This window comes from Camelus dromedarius, chromosome 27 (assembly GCF_036321535.1).
Source record: "Camelus dromedarius isolate mCamDro1 chromosome 27, mCamDro1.pat, whole genome shotgun sequence".
NCBI lineage: Eukaryota > Metazoa > Chordata > Mammalia > Artiodactyla > Camelidae > Camelus > Camelus dromedarius.
This window is the reverse complement of record NC_087462.1, coordinates 6,411,167-6,435,320: the sequence shown is the minus strand read 5'-3', so window position 1 is coordinate 6,435,320 and position 24,154 is coordinate 6,411,167. Positions and strand designations below refer to the sequence as shown.

The following is a 24,154-nucleotide window of genomic DNA, read 5'->3' as shown; positions in this document are numbered from 1 at the left end:
AAGCGGGAGAGGGAGGGAGTTGAGTAGCTACCTGGGGAAAAGGGAGTGACAAGTGCAAAGGCCCTGGGGCATGCAATGAGCTTACTGAGCTTACTCCTGTCCCATCCTCTGGGGACCCTAGGAAAGAAGTGACCCCAAACCCAGATAGTACTAAGATGTAGCTAGATCTTAAGGATGACTTCCCAGTGTTCAGAGAGGGAATACCTTTCCCACAGGGAAGATGGAGGGCATTGGAACTGTCAAGCTCTCTGATGGCTCCAAACCTTAGACAGATGGACAACTCCTTGACAGGTACTACTTCCCTGTTCTCAGGATCAAATCCCAACTCCTGCCCACAGCCCACAAGTTCTCACTTGGTCTGGCCCCTGCTGGCTTCCCTAGCCCCATCTCCCCTCAACTTCCCCTTCACTCACTCCTCCCCAGCCACACCAGCCTCCTTGCTGCTCCTCAACACACCAAGTTTGTTTCCACCTCAGGGCCTTTGCACCTGCTGCTCCTGCTTTGAATGCTCTTCCACTGGATACAGAAGGCATCCTCTCTCACCTTCTTTAGATGTTGCCTTCAGATACCACCTCCTTAGAGATATCGAGTCTAACACACCTACTAAAACAGCCCCCCACCCCTCCACCATCATGTTCTAATCCCCTTTACCCTGTTCATTATTCTTCATGCTACTTGCATTGTATTATATATTTATTTAGCTGTTGACATTGTATTATATATTTATTCGGTTCTTGTCTGTCTCTCTGCAGTAAGGTCAACTCCAGGAAGGCAGGGATTTGATGACTTGGTTCATGGCTGTATCCCCAGTGCTTAATTATATCTGTTAACTGAACGGACAAATGAGTGATTTATAGAAAGGACCCCCAGTGGAGCTAGAGCCTGTCAAGGACCGAGAAGGCTCTGGGAAGCGATGGAGGAAACTGAGAGGGGACAGGGCCTCCATCCTCTGGACCCCTCCCTTCCCTAGGGCTCCAGGCTGGGTGGGCAAGCTGGGGTAGACCGGTTTATGACACGGTAGTGGCCGTGGTGGCCGCCTGGAGGCACTGTTGCCGGCGGTAGGACCCACCAGCCTTGCCCCAACTAATTATTCCAATTTAGCTCCGCCCCACCCACCATCTAGCCCCACCTCCACTGAACTCAGTTTAGTCCCGCCCTCAAACAGCCATGTTAGTCCCGCCTCCAAGCTTCTCCCTCCCTTCCCTGGGGTCACCCCCTAGTGGCACCTTTCACAGCACTTGCCCTTCTAGGCAATCTTGGCGACAGGACAGGAAATCTAGAGTTTCCTAGGAGATAGCAGGGGTCGAGGAGCATCCCCAGGTGGTGGCTCCAAGAGTCCTTCTTGGAAACCAAACTCAACTTCACTCCTGGCTCTTTTTTATCCACTGTTCTCTCAAGTGTATGCCTCTTTGCTCTCCTGTCTCTTTCTCGCTCAGCTGACTCTCTTTACTTCTTTGGGGCTCACATATCAATTGAGCATCTACTAGATGCGGCCTGATGCTTAGCCCTGAGCACACACTTCACATCCCAGCCAGGATGTGGGGACTGAGATGGGGAAACAGAGGAGCAAGGGAGGCATCCTCACAGGTCTCCTAGTGGCCTGGAAATTCTTCAATCGGAGTCTGATCTCCATCCCTTCCAATGCCCCCTGGGGTGGATACAATGGTCTGATTCCTTTCTTCTCTTGACCAGGAAAGAGAAGACGCTAGGATGGTTTTTCCTCTGAGCTTCTACCCAGAAACCCCCTTAGTGTCTACACTGGCACTGTCCACAGCCATGGAGTGGATTATTTAGCAAGGGGGTTAATGTGTGGGCTCAGGAACTGGACTGCCTTGGTTCAATCCTAGCTCTGCCACTCCCAAGCTATCTGAGTTTGAGCAAGTGGCCTAACTTTTCTGTGCCTCAGTTTTCCCATCTGTAAAATGAAGGTAATTATACCACCCACTAGCAAGGTGCTCAGAGGAGTAAATGCCTTAGTTCCATCCTGTGTGCTTGAAACAGTGCCCAGCACATAATTAGCACTTCATGTGTTAGCTGTTATTATAATTATTATTTCAATATTTTTTATTCCAGCTTCTCTCTGAGATCCTACGGATCTGAGAACTCAAGGGGGTCTCTCACCCCCAAGATGGAGGAGGAAAGAGTTTTCCCAATAGCTGAAGAAAGCTGGGATCCCCGATTTTGCAAAGCCCCCCAAGCCTGCCCAAGGGATGAGGTACCATGGAGAGGGAGACCTTCTAAGAAACCATGAATGAAATATGTGAGGCATCAACACACACACGGATGTACACGTATGCACGCAGCCCTTGCCCCACACACCCCCTTTTAGAGTGACTTACTTGAGCACAGAATGACATGGTTACCCAAAGCCCTCACACAGCCACACACCTGGTCACACACATTTTGTACAACACCCAGACAGATGGACAGAGTCATGGGGACACTGTCACACACAGTCCTTTACACACAGCTACAGCTGCCCAAATACCGCTGGGATTAACACAGACCTCATTGGCTGTCACATCGCCTGTCACACACGGATAGATACACAACTCCGGGTTGCAGGCTCACAAGCCTCCCATTATCACAGCAGCCCTCCAGTCCCAGCCTCCCGCTGTCTCACACAGACTCAGCCTCACGTACAAACACCGTCTCCCAGTCACACCCCAACTCACACCCGGTTGGACCCACACCTGCACAGCCACACACACAAATCTCAGTCACACCCAGGCGTGACACAAAGACACACACGTTTACCCAGCACCCCTCCAGCACCTTACACACGTCCCCGCCAGTCACTCACACGTGAGTCCCGCCCCCTTTCCCACATTGGGGGTGCGGGCGAGGACTGGGGTGGGGGGGGGTGCTGTAAAAGCCAGGCGTCTCCCGCCGTGATGGGAGTAGTGAAGGATAAGGGACACTCAAGACCCCCTGAAGTCCCCCCACAGCCCCTCTCGGCTCGAGCGAGATGGCGGGTGTGGACTCTGGGTCACCAAGAGGTTGAGAACCCCGAAGCTGGGCTGGCGATCGTGCCCCAAACCTTACCAGCTTGAGGCTGGATTTGAAGCGTCCCTTCTTATTTCCAAAGCCAGGGTGGATGTCCCAGCCCCTCCCTCGCTGCGACCCTCATCCCTCCCAGTCCTGGGGGCTCGTGGAGCCCCAAATCCCGTTTCTGCCGGGACCCCCTGAGCCCCCTCCCTTCCTGGAGCCCTCTGTGCCCGCACCTGCCGGCCGGGCCCCTACCTGTCCGGCGAGGCCTGAGCACAGCAGCAGCAGCAGCAGCGGCGGCGGCGGCGGGACCGTGAGCGGCCACATGACGCGCCCCCGGCCCGGCGTCCCGTCCCCCGGCCGCCCTAGCGGCGCCTCGACACTGGGCCCGCCACCATGAGCGACCCCGCCCGGCCGGCCGGGGCGACCCTCCGCCGCCGCCGCCTCCCCAGCCTCGCCGGCGGCTGGGATTCCGCCCCGCCCCGCCCCCCTCGCTAGCTCTGAGTCTTTGTTGCGGGCTCCGCCCCCCGCCCCGCCCCCAGCTCGTCTTCGGGCGCCGACCGAGCAGGGTCTGGGGGCAGGGAAGTGGGGGGAAGCTGGCACAGGGAAGGGTAGCTGGGGACGTGACCCAGCAGCCCCCCAGGCCGTTATGGGAGAGGTCATGGAGATGTGGTGGGGCAGGGTAGGGGGTTCCGTCACGTGTTTGTAAATTTCACCCTCCATGGACATTTCCTACGTTATAAATGGGAGTGGGAGGGGGGGACCAAGGGGCGGGGGTAGTAGGAGGCAGGCCTGGTAGCAAAGAAGAGAATTGAGAGGCTTCCTCTTTAAAGAACTCAGGAATCAACAGGGAAACTGAGGCAGAGTCTGTGAAATTGGACTTTGGGGGAAGGGGTCACTGCTGGGACCAGAGTCGGGAGCAGAGATGGAGACAGAAAGTGAGAGACAGATACAGGGGGCGGGGCACGGATAGACCAGAGGCCGAAGGGGATGGCCCGCTGGTAGGCATCCTGTCTTCACTTCCCGAAGCCCCAATTCCCAGGGGCCTTCATGTTCAAAGCCTCCCCTCTCCCACTACACCTGGGACAGTCTCTTGCTCCCATTTCAATGGCCCAAGAGGAGAGACCAGATACCTAGAGGATCAAATATTAACGCCACCTCCACGGGAAGCTGTTTGCATATGAAGGGCGTCCTTGTCCTGCCTCCATCCTTTCTCTGCATCTCCCCCCTCAGTCATCTTCCCTCCCCAAAGCCCTCATATGGCTTTTTGGGTGAGGGAGCGAGCAAGCCAGGTTATAGAGGAATCAGCCATAAAATACTGAAACTGTTCCAGGCAGATAACAAGCTATGGACAGTTTTGTCAAAGCAACAAAGAAGCACTTGTTGTCTGATAGGACCTTGGTTCGACCCTGGTTCGGTTACTTCTTGGCCATACGACCCTAGGGAAAGAGCTTTCCTTCTTTTAGGAGACCTGTTTCATCTTGAGTTCTTGGGGACTTCTGTGACTCATGAGTAAACAGAGCACCTAGTCAGCACTCAATCCCCAGAGGGTGTTTCCATAATGAACCATGGGGCTGAGACACTGGCCCTGAATGTGGGACACAAAACAGAACCTGGGCCAGGGAAGGCACCTCATCCATCCCTCTGCCTCCTCTTCCCAAATGATGGATGGTCCTTTGCTAATTCCGCAGGCCAAGCCTATGGTAGACATAAGGTAGGAGACAGATGTTGGTTGTTGGAACCCAAAACATCTTGACCAAGAGTGAGGCTGTGGTCAACACTTGGGTTGGGGAGGACCCTGCTTTTGCCTTTCCTACAGAGTGGTACCCTTGTTAGTGCTGTGTTTCAGGACCATGAGCAATGGCCACCTTGGACTTTGGTCATGCAGGGGGTCATTGTTATGGTTAAGCTATGGCCTGTGTTGTGTGGTTGGCATTGGTCAATATGCCCTTAGGTCCATTCCTCATTCTTCCCCTGCTCTGCTCTGTATCAGGAGAGACGGTCCCTGCAAACTACATTTCCCAGGTACCCATGATCCCTGCAAACTGCACTTCCCAGACTAGGCTCAGCCAATGGGAGACCTGGCAAGAGATTGGAGAACTGGAGAAAAAAGAAGCCATAATATTTCTCCCTCTCTCTCTAGTTCGCATGTTTCTGGCAGCGGCTATCGTGTTCCCTCTATGGTCTCAGATCCACTGGGAGTCTCCACTATGGTTCATTTAGGTCCTGCCAGGTGGCCACAGTCCCTGGACTCTGGTAACCACCTCCTCCCTTTGCTGCTTCAGCCCTTAGAAGATGATGACTTGCTACTCTAGAATGGATTCACTTTTTCTTATTTACTCTTAAAGTTTCACTAACACCTCTGTGACTCCCCATATTAAATTCTTGCTATTGAACTATTTGGTGTAACTTTGTTTTTCTGACTGGATCCTGGCCAATACATTCAATGTTGTAAATGTAGTCGCAGCTGTGGTCAGTGGCAAATTCAGTGTCCTGATCATGCTCTAGTCAGTGTCCTATTGAACTGTGATCTGTGCTGCTGTCAGCATCCTGGTTTACTGGGGTCAGCATTATGGTCAGTACTGTTGTCTCCACTGGTCATTATCAATTGTGCTATGGTCAGTGTAGTGGTCAGCTTCCTGGCTGTGTTGTGCTCAGAGTTACAATCACTGTCCTGGTCATGCTGTGGTCAGTGTTCTGAACTAGCTTTGGACAGTGACTTGGTCATGCTATGGTCAAAATCATAGTCAGGTCATACTGTGGTCAGAGTCATACTCAGTGTCCTGGTTGTACTGTTGTCAGCTTCAAGATCAGCACCATGGTCAAGGCTATGGTGAGCATGATGTCTGCCTTCCTCTGTGATTAGTGTAGTGGTCAGAATTGTGCACCATTATTGAAGAGAGATCAGCTTCTCAAGGATCTTGTGCAACAAAACTGATGGACCAGGTGACTTAGGGTCTGGCATTGGGTAGTCTGCTCACCACAATGTGTGGAGGCAAGGTAGAAGGGCATTGGATCCTTACCAATTCTCGCCAGCTGGCCATTGGGTTTTTCTCATTGGTGCTTGGACAGATATTGTCTTTACTCACCTGTGACCCTTCAATGTGTCCAGCCAGAGAAAGAAACAGTCCATGCCTTTGTTTTCCCATACACTGCACAGGGCTCAAAATGGAGAAGATGATCAAGAAGAATTTAATGAGTAAGTGAGTCTAGGCCATGCATGTCTACGCCTCCCTTTACTCTTGCTAATCCCTCCATATATTACTCAGGGCTCCTTTGATAGCAAGTGGCAGAAAGTCAACTTGATTAATTCTGTCTTAAGCAGAAAAGAGTATCTGTTAGCTTACATAACTGAAGGAAAAATCCAGAGGTAATAAAATTTAGGCATGGCTGGATCAAGAGGTTCTGTTATGTCATCAGAATTCTGTCTCTTTCCATTTATCACTTCTACTAGTCTCTGCAAGGGATCTCTATAGCCAGGAGGTGATGAAGATATTTTCCAGAAGCTTTCATCTTCCAAGCTCAGCATCTTTAGCAAAAAGAGAGCTTGCAAAATAATGACTCTCATTGGTCCATTCCAAGTCATGTGCCCATTCTTGAGCCAATCATGGGTTCAGAGGAACTGATTAAGTGGCTTGACTAGACCTTGCTCATAGATTACCCCTCTGAAGCCAGAAAGTAGAGTTAGCCTCATCTAACCTACACTGGATAGAAATGGGGTGAGGGGGTGGATATGGAACTCTTACCAGTAGAAGAGGGGAAAAAATCCTATGTAAGAAAAACTGAAAGATGATGAGTTGACTCTCAGCACTATCCCAACTTCCTAGTGTGAATTCCTACACTACAGAGATAACAAGGCTAAAAACTATGTTTTCCAGACTCCCTTGCAGCTATATTTCTGCATGGCAATGAGATTCTATCAATTGGAAGCATGAGACATGGGTGGGGGGAGTGGGTGGAGGTCATCTTTCTGTTGTGCTGCAGTGATTTCTAGCAAGCACAGTGTGGAGACATTGGGTTTTCCTGCAAAAATGTTACTGTCTTCAGTCACCAGTGTCACCAACTTTTATTGAGAGGCAGTTGCAAGTAGCAATGATGGTAGCTTCCAAGTTGCTAAATTGCAACCACAGAGATGTATTTTTAAAAAAACAGTTTTATCAAGATATAATTCACATACCATACAATTCACCCTTTAAAGTGTACAATTCAATGGTTTTGGGTATATTACATCATTAATTTTTTAAGTTGTAGTAAAATATATATAACATAAAAATTGCCATTTAAGCCATTTTAAGTATACAATTCAGTGGTATTAATTACCCCTGCAGTGTTGCAAAACTATCAACACTGTTTTCAGAACTTTTTCATCTCCCCAAACAGAAACTCTGTAATCATTAAGCAATAACCCCTCATTCTTCCCATTCCCAGACCCTGGAACCTCTAATCTACTTTCTGTCTCAATGTATTTGCCTATATTAAATATTTCCTATAAATGGTCTCATACAATATTTGTCCTTTTGTGTCTGTCTTCTTTAACTTACCATAATGTTTTCAAGGTTCATCCATGATATAGCATGTATCAGAATTTCATTCCTTTTTATGGCTGAATAATATTCCATTGTAAGAAAGGACCACATTTTGTCTACACATTATGGTGATTTTTTTTTTTTGGTCTGGTTTGGTTTTGGGGGGAGAGGTAATTAGGCTTATTTATTTACTTATTTATTTTAATGGAGGTGCTGGGGATTGAACGCAGGACCTCATGCATACTAAGTGTGCACTCTACCACTGAGCTATACCCTCCCCTATGGTGATGTATTCTTGAAGTCAGTGGTTCCCAGTGCGTTATTTCCCACCTTCCTGTGAATGGTAGAGGCAGAAGCTCCTGGGACGGCCAAGTCAGAAATGATGTTCTGTAGTAAGTCATCCTCCTATATCGGCTTAGCCTAGAGCCCCATTCTTCTGCCTTCCAACCGTTTTGTAAGCACCAAGTTCCCTGATTTTGGTCCCTGTTTTCTATAGCTAAGCCCTGATTGATATGTGCTTAGAATAGTCATTCCCCTTACCTGTCTGGAGAAATCTCATCATTCACAAAGCCCTAATCCCCCAGGCTATGTGTGACCACCTACTCAGAGCTGATTCCCTCTAATAACAACCATCTCCACTCACTGAACTCCCACTAAGAACTCAACACCAGGCGAAGTTCTCCCCATGCATTATTTGTTTACATTCTTACAACAATCTTGTGAGAGGTAAGAATTAGTATCCCCAATTCAAGAAGTCTGATGCTCAGAGAGGTTAGGTAACTTGAATAAGGCCACCCAGCTATAAACAGCAGACACGGATTCAAACCCAGTTCTGTCTGGCTCAAAGCCAACCTATTGACCTCCGTAGCATTATATTGGGTTATTTGTTCTGCATCTTTCCTTTCCCATCAAATCCACATGAGAGCTGAGGGTCAGTCCTGCTGGAGACCCCCCGGAGAGAGCATAGATGCTGCCATTCACAGTGGTCCCATCAGAGGGTGAGGGAGAGTGGTTTTTAATCTCTAAGTCCTACATGTCATTGAGGGAGGGCTGCTCCCAGGGTTGTCAGGTCCTCAGCATTTCTGGCCTGGCCAACGTGTAAGCTGGGACAGCCCTGAGGCTGAAGTGTCCTCAGGAACACGTGAGGGCAAGGGGAATATAAGCAGGGCACAGATATCATTTGCCTCAATCCCATTTTTCAGGTGGCTCAGAGAACTTGAGCAAAACCACAGAGAGGGTATTCAGCAGAGCAAAGACCATAATTTGGCTCATGTCTGACTCCAGACACAAGGCTCTTTATGCTGTGGCTTCAGGGAATACCTAGGCCAGACCTTCTGGTGTTCACATGGCATCCAGAAGGCCTGGTCCCTCCCAGGTGAGCTGAGCATCACCTCTCCCCATCCCAAGGCCCCGTATCTCCATGGTGATCATCCCAGTGCCCACCAGGTCCAGGGCTCCCAATCCCACCCCTTCAAGTACCTACCCAGAATGGAGCTCAGCTCCCCTTCCAGGTCCCAGAAGTGGCTCCTGAGTTCAGCCCTTGACCCTGGGGGATCCCTGCAAACTGTCCCCACCATTCAGCCCCATTCTTTCCTTCTCTTGGTTATTTCTCACTGGGAAACTGCTGTTATTACAGGAACACCCTCCCCTAGGCATCACACACACACACACACACACACACACACACACACACACACATGCTGAGTGACCATGTGAGGGTAGGAATTTGTCCCCTAGTTGCCCAGGCCTGGCCTCAAGTGAGCTGACACGCAAACACAGCCACCCAGGGACACCATACCCAGACACTTGGCCCAGACACAATGTCATGCTCAGACAGAGCGGTGTCACCCAGAACCAGCATACACAGCCCCATGCAACACATAGCCAGATACACATTCTAAGCACAAGGGCCCACAGAAACACACACACACACACCATCAAATGGTAGAAGAATGTCAGAGGTGAACAACTGCAGTTACCCAAGGACCAGCGCTCATGCTTACAGCTGACCCCACATACACACAGACCCTCAACACCAAAAATACACGCACCCGAGAATTCAAGCACACAGCTCACGCACGCAGATTCCCAGATATGGAGATTCACAATGCAGACATGCCGTTAATATATTAACAGGCACAAACCTGCGAGACAGTCACACAGAACAGACACCACACACACAGAGACACACAACAGAGTCCCGCAGTTTGGGTAAAACCCACCCACAGACCCACAATTCAGACACAGTCACTGACACAGACAATACAGGCAGACAGTTCACACACACCTACAGAACCACAGGGACCCACAACACGACACAGACACCTTCGACACGAACCCAGGCCGGGATAGCGTGGGAATGAAGCTGTAAGAAGCAGGGAGGTGGACAGGATGACTCAGGAGGCCTCTCTGGGGGAGGAGGAGGAGGGAGGGCCAGTGGGTGGGCAGGCGTCCAGTGCATGTGGTTCCCATTAAGGGCCTGGGAATTGAGGCATGAGTTGGCGGGACAAGGAGACCCAGCATCACTTCCCAGCCCTGCCAAGCCAGGAAGGAGCAAAACCCTCATCCAAGGTTATGGGGCCAGAACATGGCTCAGAACCACAGCAGATCCTACCGAGAGTGCTCTACCCTGAGCCAGACCCAGCCAGGGCTTATTTCAACCCCTGCAACAGCGATGGGAAGGGTTTCACAGGAAAGTGAGGGATTCAGAGGGGTTAAGCCACTTGCCTGAGGTCACAGAACTAGAAGTGGTAGAGCTGGGATTGGAGCCCAGGTCTCTGTGCAGCCGCCGCCCTAGCCCTGAGATAGATGCAAGGACTCCTCCATCCATCCACAAGTAGAGACAGGGCACTCAATACAGACCCAGCCTGCACTGGATTTGTAGCTATGAACCAGGTGGCCCTGATCTCAAGTAATTGAGAGTTAAGAGTAAGGTGCGTTCACAGATGGGCTGGGTTCACTGAGTGCGACTGGTGGGTCCTGATCCAGCCTGGGGGTCATCAGGGAGTGACACCAGAGCTGAAACCTAAAGGATGAAGAAGAGCTGGCAGAGTGTGATGTACAGAGGAAGAGCACGTGCAAAGGTCCTGAGGCCACAAGGTTCAGGAGGCTAGGTCTCCTCATGAAGTACAATGACAAGTGAGGCCAAAGCAGCAGATAGAGGAACTTGGACTTTATCTTGGGGCCAACAGGGAGCTTCAGGAGAATGATGAGCTGAAGGGACATAGTGAGGTTTGGGCAACCAGCCTGAAGCTCATACTCAGGACAGCTGAAGACCCCCCTTCCCCCTAGCCCATAATTTCCATTCTTACATAGTTATACGCCCTGGAGATAATTACCCATGTGCACATGCGCTGTGATGTTTGAGAAGGAACAAAATGAGAGACACCTAAAAGTTTATATGTAGGAGAAGAGTTAACTATGCTGAGGTAAGCATTTTAAAAGCAATTAAAATAGAAATACTTGTGTCGACACGGAGAAGATACAAAAATCTCTGGCTGAGCTAACAAAGCAAGTCGCAAAAGGACGTGTTCAGTATTGTACCATTAGAGTTACTTTAGAAACTTGCCAAATCATGTTGAGCACAGCCATGGATACAGCTCCCTGTGTACAGTAAACACGGAGAAATATTCTGAGGTCAAAAATTCCCCCAACCCAGGGAAAGGAAAAATTAGGGAGCTAGCATTTGATGGGGACAGAGTCCCAATTGGGGAAGATGAAAAATTTCTGGAGATGGATGGTGTGACGTGATGGTTGCACTGCAATGGGGATGCAGTTAATGCCTCTGAACCAGACACTTAAAATAGGTAAATGGTTTAAATTTTATTTTTTGTACATTTTATCAAAAGTAAACAAACATTCTCAATTCTCCACATTCATCTACGCTTGGTGGGGAAGGGAAAGGAATGCAATGGAAGAAACATATCAAGGAGGCATCAGTTGTATGTAGGGTGCTTTATTTCTTAGGCTGGGTGGTGGACACGTGAGTATTCATTACAAAATTTCTCTCTATATATTTCTATGTGTGCAACTGTGTGTATGGCCTGTTATGCGTGTCAGCACACCTGGATCCAGCTGTGAGTATAACCCAGCTGAGGGTATAAGGGTACGTACTCCGAGTCTGCCTATGGGTCTGGGACATGACCTGCAGCTGTGGTGGCAACGGGGTTGGGAAGGAGGTGACAAGATGAGGGTCTGATGCCACGGGCCCTAGGTCTGTATATCACTGTGTGTCTCTCAATGATTCATGAGCGCATATGTGTAAAATCCTCTACTTTACCACCACCTACAACCACATATCAAGCCACAGGTGGCCCCCCTGCTGGCTGCCCCGCCCTGTCCCCAGCTTCAGTATTATTGCTCATGAAGCACAAGATGTGTGATTAATTATGGCGGCTGAATATGCAAATCAGCTGAGGGTTTTCCCAGCAGCCTCCCGGGTGCTGGTGATGATGCCAAGTAAATACACAGAGCTGAGCATGTGAAGCCTTAGAATTCCCTCCTTACACCTTTGTCAATTACCCTGTAATTTAGCAGGGCCGAGTTTCTAATTCTTTAATGAGCTTTTTAGCTCATTAAAGAGTCCTCATTACACTATCAATTGTTCCTCCCCTCCAAAATACCTATACCAGCAAGGAATTGGAGTTGCAGAAGTTAATACCAGCTGACCTGCATTCAAACCCTGGGCTGTTATTGGATGTAAATCTTGAAATTATGATGGAAATAATTCACTTCAGGGAGAGGATGGCTTGTTGTTTAGCAAAATCATTAGCTCTAGACTCTGGGCAAGTTACTCCCTACCTCTCCGTTTCTCCGCTCCCTTATCTGCAAAATGGGGATGGTAACAGAAACTTCCTCAAAGGTTGTGATGAGGGATAAATACATCCATGCAGGGAAAACATCTGAGGAACAGTGTGTGGCATGTAGACAATCAATGGTCATTATCATCATCAATAATAGTGTTCATTGAACTAGTCATGGATCATGTGGGCGTGAAGATAGAGTCCGAAAGAAAGGTTGAGGGGATGGTTCTTCATAAGAAAGAGAGAAATTTGATCACAGCGTAGACCATCTTTGAGGAAGAGAGTGGAGAGTGTAGGCAAGGAGAGGTGTTAGGGAGGGAAGGTTGGGAGAGGCCAAAAGAATGGTAGAAAATCTGAATTTGGGGAGAACACACCTCCCACGACAAATTCACAGCAGTGGGAGCTTCTGAGGATAAGGATACTCAGTAGAAAATTTTTAACTTGTTGACTTTCCTGCAATGAGACTTCCTGGTTTGCACCCAAGCTTACATGCCGACTTTCAGTAAAAGTTGGATTCATTCACTGGATTAGTCATGACAATTCATGATAGCTGCTGTAACAAGCAACTCCTAAAAATCTCAAGGGTTTAAAACAATCAAGTTGCTTCTTGGTCATAGCTAATGGAGACCTCCTTGGCAGCGTTCCTCCAAGTCCAATTGAACCTAGAACAACATGGGATGGGACTGTGTGGGTCCACGTATATGTGGATTTTTTTCAATACATACATATGGTACTACATGATCTGACGTTTGTTAAACCCACAGATTCAGAACTGCAGACACAGAGAGCCAACTTTAAAGCTATATGCAGATTTTTGACTGCATGTAGGTTGGTTTCCCTAACACCAGATTACACATGTAATCTCCAAGGTCATCATGGAATGGGGAGAAAGAACAAGGAGGGCTATACAGGAGGTTTTATGGCTACTCACGTCCCATTGGCCAAGAACCAGTCCCATGGCCCCAGCCTAACTCCCAGCAAGGGATGCTGGGAGATGTGTTCTCAAGTATGTGTACCCAGGAAGAGGGAAATAACACACAGCATTCTTGAGTTAAAGATGTTTGATAGAGGAACTAAAAGGAAAGCAGGCTCAGGTCTACATTTGGGTTGACAGACATGAACTCAGGGTGAAGAAATCAGCAAAAGAAGCCTATCTGGAGAATAGGTGACCAAGAGAAACACCATCCCCTTAAGAGCCCTCATTGGTATTTGAGAGTTTCTGGGTTCTTCACTATGTGAGGGATATTTCCTCAAGACTCCATCTGGCTCTTCCCTCACATCCTTCAGGTCTCTGCTCAAATATCACCTCCTCAGTGAAGCTTCTTCTGACACTAACCTATTTCAAATACCCACCACACTCCATCACTATTTGTGTAACTTTGATTTTCCCTCAACAATTACTACTACTTAAAGTTACGTTATTTAGCTATTTATTGCCGTAAAACAAATTTTCCTCCGGAGTAAGATCCTGAGGGCAGACACCACATCTTTCTTCTATTCCCAGCATCTGGAACAGTGCCCGGTGCTGAGTGAACACTCAACAGAACTAAACAAATGAATGAGTAAGCAAATAAATGAGTGAACTTATCAATTAACCTCTGGACACCAACATTCTTCATAGAGTTAAGACTCTAAGTAGTATTTATGAAATGAAGGAAGGAACACAGGGCAAGTATTCAGGTGGCCTTACAGGGCCTGGTAGCAGAAATTGTAGACTAAGCCCTGGATTTGGGGGAGGCAGCTCACTCCAGCCTGCTGCCTCTACCTACCCACTCTCACCTGACTCAACTTAACTCACACCAGCCCTCCAACACTCCTGACTCAACTCAGCAATGTCTATCAACTGATTAATGGATAAATAAAGTGCAGGAAATTATTATTCAGCAGTAAAAAGGAATGACATTCGGATGCATGCTGCAACATGAACTATGAAATTATTATGCTAAATGAAAGAAGCCAGACACAGAGGACCACATATGATACGATTCCATTTATACGAAATGTCTAGAATAGACAAATGCATAGAGAAAGATGAGTGGTTTCCTACCGCTGAGAGGTTTGGAGGAGACAGTGAGTGACTGCTAATGGATATGGGGTATCTTTCTGAGGTGATGAAAATGTTTCAGAATGGATTGTGGTGATGGTTGCACAAGTCTATGAATATACTAAAAACTATTTAATTATATACTTTAAATGGGTGGATTATATGGTATGTGAATTATGTCTCTATAAACTGGTTTTTTAAACCCTCAACCCAACATCTAACTCCCAATTCAAGTCACCCCAAACCCAACTCTCATCTTGGCTAATCCATTTTGACTCATCAAAGTGGCCATCACCACCCCATACTCATAATAACCCCTACTTACCTCTACTTAGTTCATCCTACTTCTTAAATCAACCCTAATTCTGTTCAACCCAATATCCAATTCCAAACCCCTAACTCAATCCACTCATCATTCCAATCTCCAACTCAACTGACTCAACTCACTTCAAACCAATCTCCAACTCAATTCATCTTCAATTCACTTCAGTGTAATTTACCCTACCTCTAACCGTTAACCTCCAACTCACTCCAAGGATCAACTCCTAACTCAATTCCCTTCACCCCTAACTCACTCCCCTGACTTCCCACTCAGACATTGGACCCCTAGTCATTTTATGTCAGACCAAAACCACATTCCATGTCACCTCTTGAGACATCCCCTTAGTTCAGCCAGTTTGATTCCAGGACTAATCAAGTTCAATATGGAAATCTGGCTTTTTCCTTTTTTCTTTTTTAAAGTTTGATGTCTTCCTAATAGGTTCACAGTTTTTTCCAGCTTTATTGAGATATAACAGACATCCAACACTGGGTACATTTAAGGTGTGTAACATGTTGATTTGATACACATATATTGCAGAATGAGTACCAACATAGCATTAGCTAACACCTCCATCATGTCACACATTTACCATTTCTTTTTTTTTTGTTGTGAGAACATTTAAGCTCTACTCTCTTAGAGAACTGACTATTTTTTCAACTTTTCCTCTAGGAGCCTAAGTTAATAAACTCACCTCCAGTGAGTCCCACTATAATTGATTTCCCCCAGTCCCAAAGCTACCTCCACCAAAAGACACAATTATTAAGACAATGGACTAATTATTATTTTGATTCCTTGAATATGTGTAAGCATATTTGACTGTCCTTTATGATTGGATTACCACATTCTGTTGATTCTTATTTTGTAGTTGGCTTTATTCCTTTGATAACTGTGTAAGTTTAAAAAGCTAAGAATCTAATTTGTTCTTAGAAAAAATAATTAGTACATATATGTAAACTAAAAAAAGTGCAGTATACTGTATATATGTATTTGCATGCAATATAATGTGTATGTAGAATAATGTGTATGCAATATAATGTGTATTATGAACTGTAATAATTCTACCTAATAAAACTGAAAAAGGAGAAAAAAATAAAATAAAATAAACAAGAGGGCAGAACAGGGAAAAAAAAAAGACAGGGGGTGGCAGTTACCTCAGTTGAGACCAGAGTTAGAACCCAAGAGAGATATGGCCAGCATCAGATGAAAGACACAGACAGGGACACAGTTTACTAGTTTATTCTCAGACTTGAGATGCCAATTATGCCCTATGGCCCGGGGGGGCAGGGATGGGGTCCTGCTAGAATCTCTCTCATCATATCCCAGCCTTCCTAAGGAGGAAGCAGATTAAATATATAACAGAGGGGATTTTCCCTTTTAATACAGACCCAGGTATAAATAGGGCAGCACCATTAGGATCCTGACTTACACCCACCATCTTGGTCCCCCAAACCATCTGGCATGGCAAGGTGCGCTGGGGGGGAGATACGGAGGGAGGCAGTATTTAGAGCTGGGCTGAGGCAGCAGCAGGAGCACACAGCTCAGTCCAGGGAAGTCCCACTTCCCTCTGTGGTCTGACTTCAGTCCCTTCACTGTGAACCCACCTGAAAATAGAAATGGGTGAAGGAGTCCCAGCCTGGGATCAGGAGACATCCAGTGCTTAACTATGGGGAAGGTAGCACCAAAGGGTGTTGAGAGCACTGACTGAGGGGTGGGAGGCAGGCATGGGGGGCATTCATCAGCTTTGAGTTAGAAGTTCATTGCATGGAGGTTCAAGGGGAGGGAGCTGATTGTTCAGTGAGCATGGAGGGGGGAAAGAGCCAGTCTACCATTATGCCAGCTGGGGTGCAGTGCAGGGAAACTGGACTCATGGGCCAGGGGAGTCCAGCACCCAGACTCCTGGAATGGAGAAGGAATACTGCTTGACCATGATGAGCACTCTCCCCTGGCTCCACAGTCATAGGAGACGATAAATATGGTGGCTTCAAAGCCTCAGCACCAAATGTGCCCCGTCTGGGGCTCCCTCACTTGTCCCTCCCACCCCCCTGAAGCTCTCAGCTGCTGAAGCAGACAGGTCCCAGTTCAAACCCAAACTTCTGGTTCGTCTGGCCAAAATCAGAGGCTGCCACGTCCCACAGGGGCAGAAACCCCACTCGTGAAGAGCTGAACTCCAAGAGGGTCTTCGTCTGTCCCTTCCGGAGCTGATCACGGAAAGATATGGATGGTGAATCAGGGGGAGGGCAGCCGTGGCTTCCCCTCCCCACTCTGGCCAGCCCTTGCCCCTCTCTCTTACCCGGCAGCCATCATAGGGGACAGTGATAGTGGCTGCTGCAGTCTGGTTGAAGGATAGCTCCTCCCCGTTGGTCCCGAGGAAACGGAGGGAGCGGCCATAGTCGCCTGCAGCTTCGTCCAGCCAGGCAGCTGAGTTTTGGCAGGAGTATGTGAAGCTCTGATGGGCCGTGGCACTCAGCAACTTCAGGAAGTTCAGCTGTACCACGCTCACTGGGGACCCATCAGCATCCACGTAGGAGAACTGGGGGTGGGACAAAGAGGAGGTGAGGATACTCCACTCGCCTCTACTCTTTCTGGGAAACCCACCTCCTAGGCTCTCCATCCACTGCAGACCTGCCCCCTCTGCTCCATCCTCATCTTCAGCAGCCCCACCAGCCATCCAGCCATCAGTGGTTCCCTAGCAAGCCTCTGTGCACATGTGGCTATTGAGCACCTGAAATGTGGCCAATGAGACTGAGAAATTTTGTTTTTATTTACTTAAATTTTAATTTCTTGTTGAATTATTTAATTTAACTTTTGAACTTAACATTCACAACCAATAACTAAGCCTCAATCTAGTTATCAGAAAACTTAGGTTTGGAACAACTGGAGTGTGTGAATCTACTTTTTCTTTTATTTACTTATTTACTTATTTTTGTTTTGGGGGGCAGGGTAGGTAATTAGGTTTATTTATTTATTTGTTTTGTTTATTTATTTGTTTGTTTTTTAATGGAGGTACTGGGGATTAAACCCAGGAACTTATGCATGCTAAGCATGTGCTCTACCACTGAGCTATACCCTCCCCTCTCTGAATCTACTTTTTCAACTGCAGGCTTTATGCAATCTAAGTATTTCCAAGGAAATTTAGTATCCAAATTATGATGTGCTATAAATATAAAATATGCACCAGACTTTGAAGAACTCATAAGGAAAAATGCCTCAATAATCTTTATATCAACATGACAATATTTTGGATATATTGGGTTAAATAAAATATATGATTAACTTATTGCTAGCTTGAGATAACCAGCTTGGGGATGTCTCCTTTTCAGCTTCCTTCTCTTCCTTGTATCACTTCATGTCCCCCACTGATGTTTTCTGGAATCATCTCCCAGACAAACTACTTACAATTGAGTTTTTGTCTCAGGGTCTGCTTGAGGGGAACCCAAACCAAGATACTCCCTCACATTATACCATAGCTTTGTTTCCTTAGTTTTTGTCTATCTGCTTACTTATATTCCCAGTAGAATATCAACTTCATGAAGTCAGGAACTGTGTTTTATTTGATGCTGTTCCCAGTGCTTAGCATATGCATATACGTTACATAAACAAATCCCAAATGAAACCAAGATTCCATTCCACCCCTTAAACCTGCTCTTCTTCCCATTTACATATCTTAGAATCTCACCGGACAACAGTCCTTCAGACCAGGAACCTCAGCATCATCCCCAACTCCTGCCTCCCCACCCACCCTCTGCTCAATCTCATCAATTACTGGGTCCTATTGACTTGCCCTCTTAGATGTCATTCTAGGCCATGCCCTCCTCCCCATCCCTATTGCATCAGCTCCATCTTGGACTCTTCCTTTCTCTCCTGGACCAGCACATCAGTCTCCTCCTGGGTCTCCCAGCCTCCAGTTTCCACACCACCACCACCAGCCCAGAGGCATTTTTCTATCATAGAAATTTAATCTGGGTCCTTCTCTCACTTAAAAACATTCCATGGCTCCCTATTGCCTATCGGTCTTTCTGGGGAGGTGGGCCTAGCTCTCACCCGCCTCCCTAAATTCTTCTCCTATCACATTCCCTCTCACACTTTCTAAAGCAGAACAAATCACTTTTTCTTCTTTAAATTTACCAGACTGTCTCTTGATTCTAGGCCTTTGTATATGCTGTTCCATCTGCCTGGAACACTTTTCCTGGTCCTCCCAGATTTGGAATCTGATTCATTCTTTAGGCTTCAGCTAAGCTGTGACTTCTACCAGGAGGCCTTCAAGTCCTTCTAGCACTGCCTCTGGATTACCATTATGCTCTGTGTTTCCTGCATCACACATCTGATGCTGTCACACACACCCCACTCCCAGCCTGTGATCACCATGAAGGCAGAGGTGAGTGTACCCTGTTCATCTCACCTCCTCCAATTCCCCATGCTGATTCCCACCAATTTTTATACCATCCTCACCTCTGGCCTCTGGCAACTCACCTTCTTCCCTCGACGGAACGTGCTATACCAGTTTCCCGGCTTTTCTCTGGACCAGGAGGCTAGTTTCACCTGGGGAGGGAGAGAAGGCATTGTATCAGACACCCTGGGTGCCCACTATGTCCTTTTTGCATTTACCTCCCTGACTGTAAATATCCAGGGCTCTTAGGCTTTTTCCTGGCCATGAGACTGGGGTTGGCTGATGCACAGGACAGACCCAAGGGGCTGGGGGTTCCCACCATCTGAGGCAGCCTCCACTGATGACTGACAAGAGTTGGTGGATAAATGCCCCAGCTCCCTCTCCCAAGATGGGAAAACTCCCAGGAGCCTTCCCTATGCTGCCTCCCAGAAGTACCCTGTGCAACTGAGCCTTGAGTGTCCAATGGTGATGTTTTTTAACAACACACCCCTTTCTGGCTGCCTCCCCCTGGTCCCTCTCATGTCCCCTTCCTGGGATCACCTCCTAAATAAACTTGCCCTTGTTAAACCATCATCTTAGGGTCCATGTCTGGAGAAACCTAACCAAGATTATTGTTCCTCACTCCCCTCCCCAGCCTCTCTCTGGGCAGGAGGAAGGCGAGCTGGTGAGAGCAACTGTTTAGAGATCAAGTCCTGCACTCCAGCCTCCACAAGTGGAGGTAGGGGTGGTGTCTGAGCTTGTGTGAATTTGCACCCACTGGGGGATCTAAGCTCCCACTAAACCAAGGCTGTGACCGGACAAAAATAATAATAAATAAGAATGCTGTTATGTGCTTGTACAAACCCTGTGCTCACTGCCTGTTTTACACTCAGTAGGGATATTAACACAGCACTGCACATAGTCACTATTTAATCAGTGTCTCTTGATACGTGCATTGGTAAGTCAATTGCACAACCACTCCATGAGGTAGCTACTTTCTTGGTCTCCAAAAATGGAGACACTGAGGCGACAGGTCCGGATTCCAACCTGGGTGGTCCAGGGTCCAGAGGCGGCACCGCTCACCCACTGCCCCTCCACTGCTAAGGCTGGTGCTTGTTGTCAGAGGCTGTTAGGCTCAGGCCTCACTGATGGAGAACCCCAGGATTTCTGGGGGACCAAGTGGTTTCACCCCCCAGCCCACAGCCTGGAGGGCAGTAAGCCTACAGGGCTTATAAAGTTAGGAGGCAGTATGGATGGGTGGTTAAGGGCTGGGACAAGAACCAGACTGCCATGGATAATTTGTCACCTCTCTGTGCCTCAGTTTCCCTACCTAGGGGATGACGATGAAACTGCCAAAATGAGTGGTTGAGGTTCAATAATTAATGCAGTCAAGAGCTTAGGTCTGGTACACGTGAGCACTATTTAAAGATTCCTTGCCACTACTGATTTCTTTGCTAGATTGTCTTATGTCTTGCTCCACAGAAAATGAGTTCCGTAAAAGCAAAGAGGTGTTTCTTTTTTCTTTCTTTCTTTCTTTCTGATTCTCTGCCGTAGCGCCAGCACTTCACAGGACTAGGCATACGGTAGGTGCTCAATAGATGTTGGCTGAAGGAAAGATAAAGTCCCATGCGTCTCCTGGTGTGTGTTGGCGGTGGGGGCAGGGAATGAATGAAATGGCTTCCAGAGTCCTGTTCCTCCCTCCACCACTCCCCCCAGAGGTACTCACGGTCTCAAACTTCTTGTCCGGGTAGAGGCAGGTCTCTCCTCCCGCCGTGAAGTTGCAGAAAACCCTGATCGCGTCCCGTGCGCAGCCCTGATTGGGGTCAATCCAGTATTCCCCTGCCGCAGAGCCAGGCCGGGCGGATGAGCCGGGGTGGACCCCAGGGGCTCCCCGCCCGCCGGGGCAGGGGCGGGGCCTCACCGTCGGGCAGGTGCGGATGGTTGCGGTGCAGCTCGCCGCACACCAGGCCCGGGCGCTCCGCGGTGCCTGGAGGGCGCCGCATTTGCTCCAGCTCGATGCTCAGCGACGTGAGCGAAGCCAGCACCTCCTCCAGGCCGTCCTCCAGGGCCCCCGGTCCCGGGACCGAGCGCCGGCGCCGGCGCAGCCCGTGTAGCTCGGCAGAGGGACCCTGGGCAGCGGTGGGGACGGAGGAGAGGAGGAGCGCAGACACGCAGGAGGAAGAGATGCGGAAAGAGGCAGGCAGAAATGAGCGACAGGGGAAGCAGAGGATACAGGGGTCCAGGGAGAAGGAAAGGAGGGAGAGATCCAGACAGGAACAGCGGAAGATAGACAGTCAGAGACACAGAGACACAAGGAGAGAGAACGGGTCAGAGATGGGGAGAGGCCGAGTGGTCAGACCAAAAAAAAAAAAAAAAAAAAAAAAAAGAACCATAAAGTGAGGCGAAGGGGAGAGAGAGAGCCCAGAAAAAAAGAAACAGACAAAATAGTGAAACAAGTGTTTGCCATAGAGACAGAGAAAGGCCAGGAGAGATGCAGGGACAAGGCCCAGTCAGAGCCCTCATGGATGTCCCCTCTAACCAGCCCCTCACAGCCCAGATCCCCCTTCCTCTTTTGAGCCACCTCCCTCCCCACCTGCAGTCCCTGAACACTTGGTGTGTGCCCCGCCCAGTTCCGGGCACTGAGGGACTCAAGGGGGACAGTCCAACATAGCCCCTCCCTTCGGAGAACTCACAGGGGGACCTGGGGGGCCTGGGGGTCCAGTGTCTCCACGGGGACCTTGGGATCCCTGTAGGGAGAAGTCATTTGGGTGTGAACTCTGTCTATGGAGACCCCTGCCCGCCAACACATACACACGCAGAGCACTGGGGGAAGGACATGCAGTTTTCAGCACCAAGCGTACAATGCACATTTTCTGTCCATATTTTAACACCTTTGAACTCAGCATCTTAACATCTTTGGTGAGTCATAGTTTACTTGGCAGAACTGGTTTTTTCCATGGCAGTTTATAAAAGAATGGTGCATCTTACAACTGATGGCATCTTAGATTTGATAAAATACAATGGTAGGTGTTGAATAAATATTCGTTGGATGTCTGACTGAGTGAATAAATAAATAAATGAATGCAAAGGCACTGAGGATTCTGGTGCAGTGAAGGGGGGTGGGGAGCTGGGATGTGGGAGCCCAAGGGAATGATGACTACTCACCGGGGACCCCTTTGAGCCCTTCTGTCCTAGAGGACCCTGTGGGGTAGACAGTGAGAGCTTGAGTCCTGGCTGGCCCAACAAGGTGTCTCCACCCTACAAACCCCACATACTCACCGCCACACCTGGGGGCCCAGGGTGGCCCAGAGAGCCGATGGGACCAGGAGAGCCCTGGAGAAAGGACATCCAAGCCATCACTGATGGGGTTCATCTCTTTGGTTCAGACACATCCCCCAAGAAAGCCTCCAGTCCTCTCAAAAGAAGACCCCAAACCCCAGACACAGCCTCAACCTTCAAGTCCCCAGATAGAGCCCCCCATGTCCCCCAGATACAACCCCTATTATTCTAGATGCAGGCTTCCCAAATCCCCACACCCACAGTCTCCATATAAGCCCCAGTTCTGCCTTTCCACCCACCCTTTCCTTTGAATACATTCTTCCCACTCAGAGCAGGACACACACTCACAGGTTCTCCCTGGAGGCCAGGGGGGCCCTGCACTCCTGGCAACCCCCGATCCCCTTTCTCACCAGCCTCCCCAGGGGGGCCAACAAGGCCAATTAATCCGATGTGGCCCTGGAGGACAAAAGAGTCATATGTGGGGGGAGAAGTGGGGGCAGGGAACTTTTCTCCTAGAGCCTTGGGGTAGTGAGTTTGGGAGAAGAGGAGACCCCAATCTCCTAGCCCTCTGGCTAGGGAAGGAGGTAAAGGTGGAGGAAAAGGAGGTAAATGGGGGAGGAGAATAATGGAAGGAGGTATCCTTGCCTTTTCCCCCTTGGGGCCAGCATCTCCCTTCAGCCCTGGAAGGCCAGACGGCCCCTGAAAAGAGAGTTAGGGTCAGTTGGTGAAGCCTCATGGTGAGCCAACATGAAGCCTCAAGGTCCATGTGAGTGCCTGGGAGATGATCAAATGGGAAATTATCCAGATTTCAAATGGACTTACCAGGGATGTGGTCAAGGGAATTGTCAAGAGGGAGGATGGATGATGAGAGATGAATGAAGGAGTTTATTGGAGGATGGCCAATATGAGTCGTAGGGGTCAACATTAGTGTGGGTGGTCAGTGTAGACTATCAAGCTAGATGGTCAGTTTGGTCAATGTAGACCACCAAAATGGAGGGCCAGTATAGACTATCAAGACAGAGGGTCAGTGTAGATGATTAGTGTAGACCATCAGGATGAGTAGTCAGAAGAGATAGTTGGTTCAGATGGTCAGGGTGGACCATCAGATGGATAGTCAATGAGCATCAACACCCATGGCCACTATGTGGTCACTAGATGCCCAATGTGGTTCTCAGTGCTGGGACTTTAGGGACAAAGAAGTCTCTTACCAGGGGGCCAGGGGGCCCCAACTGTCCAGGAGGTCCCAGGAGGCCTGGTTCACCCTAGGGCAAAACAGAACATGGGGGAGCTGTACTCTTCCAGACCCCCACCCCTCGACCAGGGTCAGCTCGTCCCAATAGTAGTGAGAAATTACAAGATGGGAGCACACAGGGAGGGCCCATCCCCACCCCTGCTCCATCCCTGTGTCCCCACTCCTGCCACACTCACCACAGGACCAGGAATCCCTGGGAGACCCTCAGGCCCTACACGCCCAGGGGGCCCTCGAGCCCCTACTGGGCCTGTCCTTCCTGGGGGCCCGTCAGGACCTGGTTCCCCCTGAAAAAGACAGGGGGAGCAGAGAGAGTCAGGGGTGGCTGTCTCCTGATTTCCAGCCAAGGACCATCAGGGGGGAGGAAGGAACTGGGGCACCCATCTGTTGGCCGAGGGGTCAGGGCAAGGACCCACGTGGGCGGGGGGCACTCACTTTTGCGCCTTTCTCCCCTTCTCTGCCTTCTCGACCCATGCGACCAGAAGGACCCTGAGGAGGGAAAGACAGTGTGAGTAGGGGGGCCATGAGAGTCTTGTGGGGGACATGTGGGGTGAGTGGGGAGCTGTGTGGGGATGAGT

General features: G+C 49.0%; 2 protein-coding genes across 7 annotated transcripts in view; both read right to left on the bottom strand.

Moving 5' to 3' along the window:
* The window catches only part of OLFM2 (olfactomedin 2), a 55,933-nt gene extending 52,502 nt beyond the window's left edge, over positions 1-3,431 (bottom strand). Inside the window, exon 1 of the mRNA XM_031437324.2 lies at positions 3,244-3,431. Within this exon, the coding sequence (XP_031293184.1) occupies positions 3,244-3,315 (72 nt within the window). The 5' untranslated portion in view covers positions 3,316-3,431. The remainder of the gene's footprint in view (positions 1-3,243) is intronic.
* A 12,399-nt stretch (positions 3,432-15,830) lies between these two features.
* Positions 15,831-24,154, bottom strand: part of COL5A3 (collagen type V alpha 3 chain) — a 35,629-nt gene continuing 27,305 nt past the window's right edge. For 2 of the 6 annotated variants that reach the window (XM_031437318.2, XM_031437319.2), the window contains exons 55-68: positions 24,012-24,065; positions 23,756-23,863; positions 23,536-23,589; positions 22,973-23,026; positions 22,676-22,783; positions 22,328-22,381; positions 22,214-22,249; positions 21,742-21,795; positions 20,970-21,177; positions 20,775-20,887; positions 19,153-19,221; positions 16,973-17,212; positions 16,768-16,880; positions 15,831-16,283 (exon numbers count right to left, since the gene is read on the bottom strand). In XM_031437318.2, the coding sequence (XP_031293178.2) occupies positions 16,184-16,283; positions 16,768-16,880; positions 16,973-17,212; positions 19,153-19,221; positions 20,775-20,887; positions 20,970-21,177; positions 21,742-21,795; positions 22,214-22,249; positions 22,328-22,381; positions 22,676-22,783; positions 22,973-23,026; positions 23,536-23,589; positions 23,756-23,863; positions 24,012-24,065 (1,365 nt within the window). In that variant the 3' untranslated portion in view covers positions 15,831-16,183. Of the gene's footprint in view, positions 16,881-16,972; positions 17,213-19,152; positions 19,222-20,774; positions 20,888-20,969; positions 21,178-21,741; positions 21,796-22,213; positions 22,250-22,327; positions 22,382-22,675; positions 22,784-22,972; positions 23,027-23,535; positions 23,590-23,755; positions 23,864-24,011; positions 24,066-24,154 lie in introns of all 6 variants that reach the window. The other 4 variants (XM_031437320.2, XM_031437321.2, XR_004131903.2 and 1 more) reach the window with 3 other exon arrangements.